This window comes from Pterocles gutturalis, unplaced genomic scaffold (assembly GCF_000699245.1).
Source record: "Pterocles gutturalis isolate BGI_N339 unplaced genomic scaffold, ASM69924v1 scaffold10723, whole genome shotgun sequence".
Lineage (NCBI taxonomy): Eukaryota > Metazoa > Chordata > Aves > Pterocliformes > Pteroclidae > Pterocles > Pterocles gutturalis.
The window spans coordinates 43,741-55,700 of NW_010118073.1; the positions used below are offsets into that span (position 1 = coordinate 43,741).

The 11,960-nt window shown below is 41.0% G+C and overlaps 1 protein-coding gene across 1 annotated transcript in view; it reads left to right on the forward strand.

The window, feature by feature from the left end:
* MAPRE2 (microtubule-associated protein, RP/EB family, member 2) overlaps window positions 1-11,179 on the forward strand; it is a 35,793-nt gene extending 24,614 nt beyond the window's left edge. Inside the window, exons 5-6 of the mRNA XM_010076057.1 lie at window positions 4,383-4,541; window positions 10,131-11,179. Of these exons, the coding sequence (XP_010074359.1) occupies window positions 4,383-4,541; window positions 10,131-10,202 (231 nt within the window). The 3' untranslated portion in view covers window positions 10,203-11,179. The remainder of the gene's footprint in view (window positions 1-4,382; window positions 4,542-10,130) is intronic.
* Window positions 11,180-11,960: the final 781 nt, after the last annotated feature.

Below are 11,960 nucleotides of genomic sequence, written 5' to 3' on the forward strand. Positions count from 1 at the left end.
TTATGAAGGGACAAAAGACTGAAATAGCTCAGATGGGAAGAAAAAAAAGTGATTTATTGTTAACAGTAACATCTGACAGAGATGACTGGTGTTTGCCAGTATTTTTAAAAGGTAACCTTAGGAACAACAGGTAAGTGTTACTGAAGATGATAATTTTATTGGATTTTATTTCACTTGGGTAGGAAAAATCCCAATTGTGTCTTTGGTCATGGTTATTACAAATTTGAAATGACTCATTAAAGTGTCCTTGTGGAGAAAGCAATCCTGTTTGTAATACCAAGGTGTTGGAGACTTGCAGCTGAATAGAGACTAGCTCATTGCACCCTGCTTTCTGGAAGGAAGGTGTTAAGCTAATAGACCTTTTTCGTTTAAAAATGTGATCTACTTTTGTGAGAATACTTAGTTATATTATAAATAATGTTCTGCAATATAATGAACAAAGCTTCAGAATTTCTTTAATGTTAGGAATGCAAGGGCTTAATTTTCATTTTTGCCATCGAGCTTTGGACCACTCTGTCATTACTGGACATGCAAGAGTGTCTGCACTGGGCGTGAATAAATATCTGCATCTGGCTCAAGACTGTGCTGTCAGAATAGTGTAAATGCCACTGGTGTAAATGAGGCCTGATCCCTGTATTTGTCCTGGATGAGGGAAAATGGAAAGGAAAAACCTCATATTTTAGAGGCTGAGCTGTTTGGCAGCTGCATTCAGGAAGAAGTCGTTATTCTGGATCAAGTATAATTTTCCACAATTAAGGGCATTTCAGTTTCAGGCTTTCATTGACCTGAACAACAAAGATTTCAGTTTGTCGGGGCACTGTTTGCAAGTTCTTGGTTACTGTTATGCACTTAGAGGTGGTGGATGGATAGCCGCATCCCAAACATGGCATACTGCAGATTCAGGGGATAATTCTGAGCAGCGGAGAGCCCAACAGGCTCCACCAGCCTTCCAAATGGGCTTTTGATTGTTGCTATAACAGAAAAGTTTTTAAATGTTGCACAAGGAATGGATGTATATATTTTTCATGTTATCTTTTTTTTAATCAGTGTAAGAGTGGAGTTCAAACACCAGATCAATGCAACTTAAACCATGACGTTTGTACTCAGAAGTCAGAATGTGTTCAGAAAATGGTTGGGATCTGAGCAACATTGAATATTTGATCTTTACTAAAATAGGCAGTCACTATCACATCCACAGCTAATGTATTCCAGCATGTTCCATGTGTGAAAACTTTAACCTTTATATACAGATTACCCCGAGGGAAAAACTGATTATTTCCCCCATCACCAAAGAGGAGAAGAAATTTTGGGAATTTGGAAAGCTGGAGTTTTAATAGCTAGTTTTTAAGAAACCTCTTCTAGCTAGAATGGTCTGGAAGACTGCTTCTTTTCTTTTTTTTTTTTATGCTGGCAGCATTTGGTATTTCATATCCCACTAATGGTTACTTGTGCACCCTGGGCATATAACAGAAGCCAAAAAAGCTATGCTGCAAGCAGCTCTGAGCCAGGTTTTTCTGAACATGCTGGAAGAGACAAATTGCCCATGTTTTACCACTCTCCAGCAACCAGGGAGATGAGGGCAGCAGCCACTTTTGCCCCTTTTCTGTCTTGATTATGAGTAAGAAATGTTGAATGGTGTCTGTGGATATCAAATTCCTACGTGGTGGTAACAGCTAAAGGAGATTGAACCATCTGAATTCCCATGCAATTTGTAGTGGAAAAATTTAAGTAGTGGGGCTGTCCATACACTATATTTTACCACAGGGCTGCTTAATGTGCTATTTGTAATAATCGTAAACCATCCGTAACATTTGCTAGTTTAACAGCTCCCAGCAATCTTAAAGTTTCTCTTAAAATGGTCTCAGCTATTGGCTTGGTCTTTGCTAGTAAATTAAACACTTCCAAGGAATGTCACTGGGCACTGGAACTTGATTACCGATAGCATTAAAATGCTGAAGTGGTCCCTGCTGGTTTTGGTCTGTGCCAGCTAGTACTCTCCCAAAGAGTTTGAGTGCAGTTGAGGAGACAACGCAGACCAGGGACCACTACATATGGAGAAGGGACCTTTACCTATGGGGAATGGTCCCAGGAACCGTTAACTGTATGCTACTATATGCATAGTTTCTGAAAGCAGCACTATCTTGGCCGCGTGTCTACAACATGTATTTAATCTCCATCCTGGCTCTGCTGTCCAGTGGGTATCCATACTACCAATGAGTACCATCAGAGAAAAAAAAAAAAAACAACCAAAAAACAAACAGTAGGAGCTGTTGCCTTTGCACCTGTTAACTGGATTGCAGAGGGGTACAATAGGAGTTAGTGCACTGTTCCTTAGGCAGGATTAGCCTTTTGGCATGTTAATAGAAGGAAAAAGTAGCACATGGATGTGCTAATTACCTGAAGAAAAACATATTAATGTGTCACAGACAAGTACCTGATCTGTAACTGAAGAGAAGACTATCTGGTTTGGTTATAACAGTGTTTACTGTAGTTAATTAACTGTGTGCATATATGCATAGTTTAATGTTTCTGTTTCTTAAAACTGTGAATGTATAGAATGAAATCAGGAGAATGCCTTCATAGTAAACAGGTCAGAAGGGGAGATGGTCTGAGCTATTAGCTGCCAATGTTTCTGCTACGGTTTGTTGCTTTCCCAAGCTCTAGCAAGCACAGAGCAAGAGATCTGGAAGCAGTTATATTCTTGTTCTGTCTGGATGCAGGTGTTCCTCTCAAGGAATATGCTGCTGCGGATCCAGAAGACATGTCTTAAATGTGAGGTCTTCATCTGTAGACCATAATATTGTAAACTTGTGTTCCATTTTGTTCTTCCTACTTTCACGAATAAATAGTTAATTTGAAGGTGACTGGTCATTGTATCAATCATAGATTCAAACTGTCAAGAGAAGACTTGGGTGTCACACTCAGGCAGCGGGTCAGAAATGGGTTAGTACGTGAATGAGATGCTCCGAGACCCTGCCCCGGTAACAGGTCAGTTCTGCTGTCTGACACCTCTGAGTGTACAATCAAAGGTCAGAAAAAGGCATTGCGAGCTCAGCAGTCACGGAAAAATGAACTGATAGGATTTAGTGCCTTGTCAAAGCATTGTTTGAACTCTGCTGGTGTTTTTACTACTGAAGGAAATAAATTAGCTTGCAGTAGAATTACCAACACTGAACTTTCTATTAAATTGTATCAGTTCACTGAAATCTAGTCTGATGCAATTTAATTTATTTAGCATGTTTCCTTTAGAAAATGCATTTGTATAATTGCAGGCCTTAGTGGCTATAATTTGGATATGATTTGGGTCCGTGTGTTTACTGTAGACAGCTTCATCTGTGATTATTTCTGTTGGTTGTTACACTGCTGTCTTCCGAATTTGAGAGCCACTTAAATGTTATCCTGATTGTGTATACCCTGCTGGACAGCAGTTTATCTGTTATGCTTCAACATAATTGTTTCTTTTTAAAAATATATATGTGTGTGTATATATGTATGGATGTATAAAAAATGTATTGCATCATCTGTCATGGTTTATATGAAGCCTAATCATTAACAGCTATGTTGTCCATAAATGATCTGCAGCAGTCCTCGTGGTGAAATTGAGACTGATAGTATAGCTTGAAGACTCTTGTGAGCAAGGTTACAATCGGAAAAGATACTTGGCGTTTGAGAGAACTTGTTGATAGAACCAGCACATCAATCAGAGCAGAAAGTCCATGGTGCAGCCTGGTTGCTCCATGCTGCGGCAGCATCAGGGTGCCAAAACACCGCAGGTCTCCAGCAGTTTGGCAAGGGGGAGGCAGAAAGGAGGAGAGGTGAAAAAAGCACAGCAGTACTCATACTTACAACCAGAGGACCTTTTAATTTCCTAACTAGACTGCTTCCCTTTGTGAGCCGTTCTGCTAGATCTATGTATTTTTAGGCAAGGATATGTCGTAGGTTTCCCAACAACTACACATTAATCCAAGCAAAATAATGCAAGTACTGAGCTGAAAGTTTTATTAATTGCCATTACATGACATTTCTGGCAGCTTTGTTAGAAGACAAATCTTAAGTAGCCCTGATTCCTGAACTGCTGCTTTGGGTTTCAAAATAGAAGAGACTGAGAAAATTGACCTTTAAGGATCAAGGTTAAGATGTATCCAAGAGATGTAATGGGGAAGCCTGAGTTACTGTTCTCTATTGTGTAAGGTTCAGTCTAGCGCTTCAAAAAAAAAAAAAAAAAAAAAAAAACCAAAACGAAAAAACCAAAACCTTCATTTTAAGCTATAAAATTAAATATATATATTTAGGATTATATCAGTGCGCATAATTTTAAGCTGAGCTTGTTTTGTTTGTGGTGCAGCTGACAACTGATGCATCCTGTTTTGGTTTAAATGCAGGTACATTCATTAAAACTTGCACTTGAAGGCGTGGAGAAGGAAAGGGATTTCTACTTTGGCAAATTAAGGGAGATTGAACTACTCTGCCAAGAACACGGGGGAGAGAATAATGACCTTGTCAATCGGCTAATGGAAGTCCTTTATGCTTCAGACGAACACGTAAGTTCAAGTTTAATGTCTTTCATCGAGGCAAAATAGCTTAATTCCATAAAAACTTATTGGCACAGTATTGGTGCATGGCCTATGTTTAGGTCAGAAGTATAGCAGGTAGGATTTCCATGCCCCCTCCCCTCAAAATGAAGTTTGCATTTGTAAACAACAAACTTTTCAGCTTGGGCAAGAGATTTAGGATGCTGGTTGCTTTTCGCTACTTCGGTGTAGGTTTTGTGTTCTACATTTGCTGAAGTTGATCTGAAAGGGGAAGGGGTGTGTCACAATTTAAAATTTATTTCATATGATTCTGAGCCTTAGTCTTGATTTTTCATCTTCCACCTTTCTCCATAGCTTTTTACTCATGTTCTTTAGCGTGTTGAAAATAGCAGAAATGCTGACAGAGGTGTTGTTCAGTGTCTATACCTGCGAACCTTCTCTAGCCCATGTGGCAGTGTTGTAATATGTACGGTGCAGGTTGACAAATACATAATTATATCTGCTGAGATGATGCTCTTTAGCATTTTTTATCCTGTTGCTATAGGCAAAATTCTTCCTTGTGCAAACCCAATAATCCTCTATTACCAACATTTCAGAAATGTCTTGTCTGCAAGATTAGGCAGGAATTTCATTGCATCTTAGACTTAGCGCTGTAGACACTGAACAAAGGAAGACGCTGCAAAGGGTGCTGGTTAAATTCCTCAGATACATCCAGGGATAATGATGCAGTGGAGATTTAGCTGAACTACTCCCATTCATGCTAACTAAATCCTTGTATGCACTGTACTGATGATTGACCCTTCAGTCTCCAGCAGATGATGGCTTTGGCTCCAGAGTGTATAAGCATCCACTTAATCTCCCTGCAGCACCGTAGTACCATAGGCTGGTCTTACAGCTGTTCCCAGAAAGCTGTTGCAGCAGTAGTCAGCTGACTTAAAATTTTATATCAAAAGTAGTGCCAAAGCTACTATTAATTCACGTGGTTTTCTAGAAAAGACTAGTAGAGCATATATGAAAGTTAGGTGCAAGGGGGACATGAGCTTGCTGCTAACAGGGGCCGCTGCTCAGATCTGAAAGGGGAAAGAGGATTTGTTCAATGCTGTGGGGTGAGTGCTAGAGAGGAAGAGGAGGAGGAAACCGTTATTTTCACAGGAATAAACTATAAGGCAAATTTCCCAAGCACGTGATAACAGGCTAAAAGAATTACATATATATAGCGGTCAGAGAAAATGTCTTCTGGATTCAAGAACAGTGATTTATTTATAAAGCAAAGCCAGAAAAATCCCTCTTCTCCCCATACCCCTACCACATCTGTCTGTCTGTTGGCTTAAATAGCAAGTGATTCCCCGCCAAGGAATGCAGTTGTTGCTTTTCTTCCTGCAGTTTTCCTTACTGGCAGAACACATTACGAAATGTTCTACTTCAGCTCACATCCCAGTATTTTATCTGCTTCCTCCTTCCAAGCCCTTCTGTGTGAAAAGCATCATCCGTGCCTGTGCATGAACTACACCCAACGGCTGTGCCTTTATCTGACATGGGTTTGCAGTTGGAGGCAGGGTATGTCACCCCAGCAGGAGAGCGCTGCTGTCCCAGAGGAGAATGCAGAGGCTGTTCCCCATGCGATTTTTAGTACCTTTTAGTGGGAGGCTTGATCTCCTCATCTTCTGGGGTGCATTTCCTCCTCAGTTTAGCAGATAGACTGCAATTTGCTGAGGAAAGACTTCAATGCATTAGCACTAAACCAAAGACTGGGGTTCCCTTGTTGATGCAGATCCTGCCTACTTTTTGTTTTCAGACTTTGCTGTCTCACTGTAATTAATTTGTCTGAAGTTAAATTCTATGTCTCGCAGCATTTTGCAGGTTAATCCCCTGGTAACAGCAGCTTGGCTTTCCCAGTCCCCTGATGGGAAATAGCCCCAATTCCCAAGGCACAGGCAACTCCAGCATTCCTAGTTTCTTGCTAATGAGTTCATTGCAAATCCAGCTTAGATTTTTTTTTTTTTTTTAATCTCTGTTTCAGAGTGTCTCAAGTATACAGAGGCAAAGTGGAAAAAAAAGGATTACATTAATTTTCAGGATTTGTGACAGTCATAAATGATACTGTGGCAATGAGGCTTTTCTTCAGGAATTAAAGCAGCTCACACATACTGCACAATTGATCCCTGACCAAAGCCTTGTGCTTGAATATCGTGACTAACTTAAATTTGTCTTCAGTTCATACTTCCAATAACTGTTTGATAGCAGCCTCAAACTTTTCTTTCCTAGCTGTAATTTGACAGGCACTTACTGTATTCAACGTGGAATAGAGATCATGATCATTTGTCATACTGTTTTTATTCAGAAGGGACAAGTATCCCTTTATAGTTAATTTATGTTACACTTAATTTAATCCTCCTAAAAGAAAAAATAAGAAAAAAAAAATCTGGACAGCACAAAGTGGTCGTAACTCCCAGTACCTCATAGTCCCCTTTAGCATACGAGGCTGTCAGGTGAATTCTGTAGAATTCATTCTGTAGAATGATTCAGAATGCAAGTATAGTCCCTATGAGAAGCATTCTTACAGAGGTTTGATTATTGTAGTATTGCACTGAAGAGATTTTTATCAGGTTCATGTCATGGTGGGGGAAGTTAATTATTTTTTGAGAATTCAAAGTTATAATGTAGTCTCAACCATGTCATTTCATAAGCTGCTGTTTTGTTTAATTCAATAAAGGCTAAATTTTTAAGACTGATTTTTATTACTATAATATTTTTCTTTGGTCTTGATTTTGGTGAGGCTTTGAGTCTTGCAGCACAAATCATCAATCCATTTGGGTTCCTTGTTTTCAGAGGCTCACTTTTCTCTTCCCTGTATGGTTTTGTTTTAAACCTCATCATTACGTCTCTGTTTATGCAAGAGGGATATTGTCTCTGGCAGTGTCATTTAACATTTGGCTGATCGGTCTGTAATCCTTTGCAATTTTTAATTACAAACTGCTCATTTATAACCCTACTTCTTCATCAAAACATCAAAGTTGAGAGAGAATTGTTAAAAAAGGATACATAGCACTCATGCTATGACTGCTGTAGACGGCACTGAGACCTTGGATAGTATGTAAAGCATTTGGTCATATGGTCTTACAGTAGGAGAGCTTCAGACTGATGAACCAGAAGAGGCTTTGTGTCTAGTTATGAAACACAGAGCCACGTAGGTCTTGGCATAAAGCAAAAATGAAGGAAACCTTTTGCTTTCCTGCATAGGCTGTTCTGGTTCAGTTCATGCAAAGCTTGGTTCCTTGCTGCCGTTTGATCTATCAGTTGCTCAGCACAAGTTTCCAAAGCAATTGCTTGAAACGCAGTCGGTTTTGTATCTTTCTGCTCTAGCAGCTACTACATCTGCTGCTGCTTTTGGAAAAGGCACCCACCCCCAGCAGCTGTTTTTCATAAAGTCTAGGTCTTCAGTCTACAGGCACACCTGGATAGTTTGAGGTGAGGCAGATGGATCGAAGGGTCAAAGGAGAGCACCTCTCATTATGGGAGACAGAGGTGGCCATGGTCGTGTGATCCAAGCCAGAAATAAATGTTCTAAATAGACCTTCTGCTACTTTCCTTATTAGGGGATGCTATTCAAGGAGATTCCACAGTCCCAAGGTAATTGGGCATAGTGACTTTTGTCTTTCCCATTTCATGTGTTTATATGAGCTGTACATACTGAGAAGCACGTGTCCGAGTCTCAGAACAACTTCTGAGGTAGTCACATAAGACTTGCCATTTCCATCAAAGGTAAGCCTGGCAAGAGGGGAACCACCACTCTTCCTTAGAGCTGCCGAGCAGGTTCCCAAGCCACTCCCTGTGGTTAGAGGCTTTTCCTATTATATGCATGAAAGGGTAGCATGTACGTGACCTATAAAATCTGCACGAGTGGGCTTTCTAACAGGTGTGTCTCATAAATGCTGCATACATCAAGCCTATGGAACAGGTGCATTCCAGGGCAGGTCACCTCAACACGTCAGGAGGGTCAGGATAGATGGGGTTAAGGGAACATGGCTGGCTGTGGCAAAACAAGCTTCAGTTTTCTCACCCAATAAGGCAGGGTCACATTCTCAGAGCTGTCAGCTTCTCTCTATGAAACTCCTGTTCTCTGCAAGTCTTGCACCCTTGCAGCCCATCACAGAAGTGGTGATTTTTAGATACTACACAGAAAGCTATTTTAACGTGAGGTACCTACTGTACGTAATAAGGGCATCGTTCCCTGCAAGGGGCCATAAGTTGCTAAATATTTCCATTGTATCAGCAAATGTTATAAACCTTATTGTTCTGTTCTTGCCCTTTAGAAATACGAATATTTTATTGCCAGAGGGGACTTGTCTTCTGGCATAAGCTGCTCTGAACCATTTAGGGAAAACTCAAATTATAGCCTCCCTTTTAATTTTTGCCTCAAATTTGAAAAGTTAGCAGTACTGATTTGTTACAAGTTTGCTGTTCAAGACACTTGCTTCTAACAAAAATTGCCAGGAGCCAGGTGAGTTCTGCAGAGATACCGGGTCAGGGATGCTGCGTTTTGAATGGCCCCCCAGTCTCTTGGAAAAGTGTTTTCCTTTGGAGCTGCCTGCAGCAGAGCGCTACTAATGCAGGGCAGAGAGTGTGGGATCTTTTCAGTGAACTATGCTCTGGAAGATGGAAGCCACTTGAGAGAAAAGCTGTAAATGCAGCTGCGCTTAATGGGAATGTAGAAGTAATGCCTGAAGAGTCAGCCAGACTTTTTGAGCTCTGATACATCCAGGCCAACTCATGACACCAGATGTGGTGTTTCCTAAATTGGAAATTGTTTAAAACTGTTATCACCTGCAGTGAGGATCCACCCTTCCTTCCGCTCAAGGATTCTTCTCGCAGTGGCAGTATTCAGAGAGACAGCTCTGGAAAATACTGAGCATCACAACCGTTAGCAAAAGGGAAGTGTTTATTAGTGCTTTTAACAGTAGCTCTGTAAATCAGTGAATACTGGGCTCATTTTTTTTTAAAGAAAATGTGTTCGCAAGTCTTTGGTTATATTTTCTGGATACCACTAAAATTACTGGTTTGGTAACCTTTGAACTCTGGTCTAGCTTCAATATATTATTTTGGGAAAGTAGTATATCTGACTGCCAAAAGGAGGATGAGTTAAATTTTTAAAGCAGGTGATAGCAAAAGTGTCTTGTCCATTTAGTGATATAAACCTAGACTGAAGATTGTGTGAAAACTATAGCAGACAGGTTCAGAAATCCGTGGACAAACTGAAAACAGGAGGACCTCAGGATACAGCATCTAACTGTTCAGCATCTCACTGTCTAGCTATTCAAAATGTTCACTTACTGGAACAGCTAACGCTCAGTGACGCTGAAAACTGACATTTTTCTGGAGAAGTATTAGTACTGCACATGCATTGATGAAAAGCAAAGTAAATACATTTTATTGTAATCTTACAAGATGCTGCTTTTCTCAAGTTACAGCTCATTTTGTACTTATGTGCATGAAAATTAGAAGTTAAGCTGCAGGCTGCGGCGAGCATTGTGGGGCGGCAGGATTCCATGAGAGATGCTTTCTGCTGAAGAATGTTTTGGGGTCTTTTTCTCCCTGCAGGAGAGCCACACAGAAGAGCATGAAGGTGAAGAGCAAGTCCATGAACAGCCCCAGCAGCAGGAGGAGTACTGACTCGCCCAGCGGCTCTGACAATTTTCATTTTGTGTGAGAACTTTCTTCTGGAGAATGGAACATGTGCGGCCTCAAACTTGAAACCAGTTCACTCCCAGTCTGCCATTAACATTTATGTACCATAGTGAGTGCCAGCCAACCACTGCATTCTGTACCCATACTTTGCCAAGATGCATTTGCAGACATCTTCTTTCAATGTATCTTCCCAAGAGGTTGTAGGGCTACGTCACCTACTGTACATCACTGCAACTTCACCACTTGGCTGCTTGAGATTTGTTCTGCTCTTTAAAAAAAAAAAAAATATGTATTTATTTTTTTTTTCTTTTTTTGTCTTAAGTATGATACACTTGTAACTTGTTCTAACATATTTATATTGGCATTTCGTGTGGCAAGAAGTACCGTACCACTAGCTGTGTCTCTCACTTTGTGGTGCTTTTGCGTTTTCTAGTACATCTGCCTTGGGGCATAAATTCAGTCAAACAATTGGAATAAAGGAATACAGTGGAAGTCATACTCAAGCCATAATGATGAGGTGTGTTTGCTCGTGTTGCTCACGTTTATTCTTTTCCTGCCTTCACAAAATGGAAGGCAGAGCATCTGTTTCACTAGGAGAGATTGAAAACCCTGTGTTAGAAAGCTTGTTAGAAAGCTGCATGGTATGTTTTTTGACTTATTTCTGGAGGAACAGACATCCACTTAAGTTTCTTGAAAACCCTCCCAGTTTCCTGACTAGTCAATAGACATTTCCCAGGTTTTCTTTCTTCCTCAGGAATCCAGTCCCAGTCTCCAGCTGCAGCTCTGCCTCTGCAGAGCTCAGTGCTGATGGAGGAGAGAAATCTCCTTGACAGGAGCGTGGCTGCAGGACATGATCTCTGATGGCTTCCCACCCTCACAAGAGGACTAAATAGGCCAGCCTGTTCTTTTCACTGTGGTTCCCCGCTCTACTGCCCTGGCCATGCAAGTATGGAAGATGGAAAATTTTCTCACTAGTGCAAAGCATGGGGGAAAACCCGCAGCAGCACTAGCCCTGAAAAGCCCCAAACTCCCTTTAAGCAGGTGATGACCAACTCGTGGGTGTTGATGCAGAGAGGCAGTGAGGAGTCTGTCTGGAGACAGAGCATGCATGAGAGGGGACCGAGGGGCACAGAGCCGGTTCTGCACTTGGCTGACCTTCCTCTGGTGAGGCTGGCACAGTGCAGAACCACATGTGCCCTGGAGATGTCTGCAGCAAGAGCGTTCCCTTCTAGTGCGGTCCCATCGCCCTGTTCTAAATGATGGTATTTTATAAACAGAGGTATCTTGAAGTGTATAAAGCATTCCTTATTTTTATCGTAAAAAAAAATGTGCATTGTAGTCTCTCTGAATATTTAATGCTTGGTTTTCTTGGTGTCTCTCTTGATTTTTCTTAATTCTGGACTGTTATGATGCTGATTTAGCAGGTACATGGAAGTCCCATCCCAATCAGCAGTCACTGAAAAACTCAAAAGATTATTGAACAGCTAAATCATCTTAGACTTTCGTGAGCTCCTAAAGCATAAGTTCCCAGCTTACGCTTCCATAGAAAGGTTTTCAGCTGATCAACACCCAGCAGACACACACATGCATGTGCAGTTTTCTGTTCCTAGTTGATCTTTTGCAGCTAAGTGGCTCTTAGTTAAATGTGAGATCCCTGCTGTTGTGTTGCACCACAGACAATATATAAAATACTGTTAAGTATTAGAACAGGTATTTCCAGTTCCTTGATCACTCCCCGTGCTC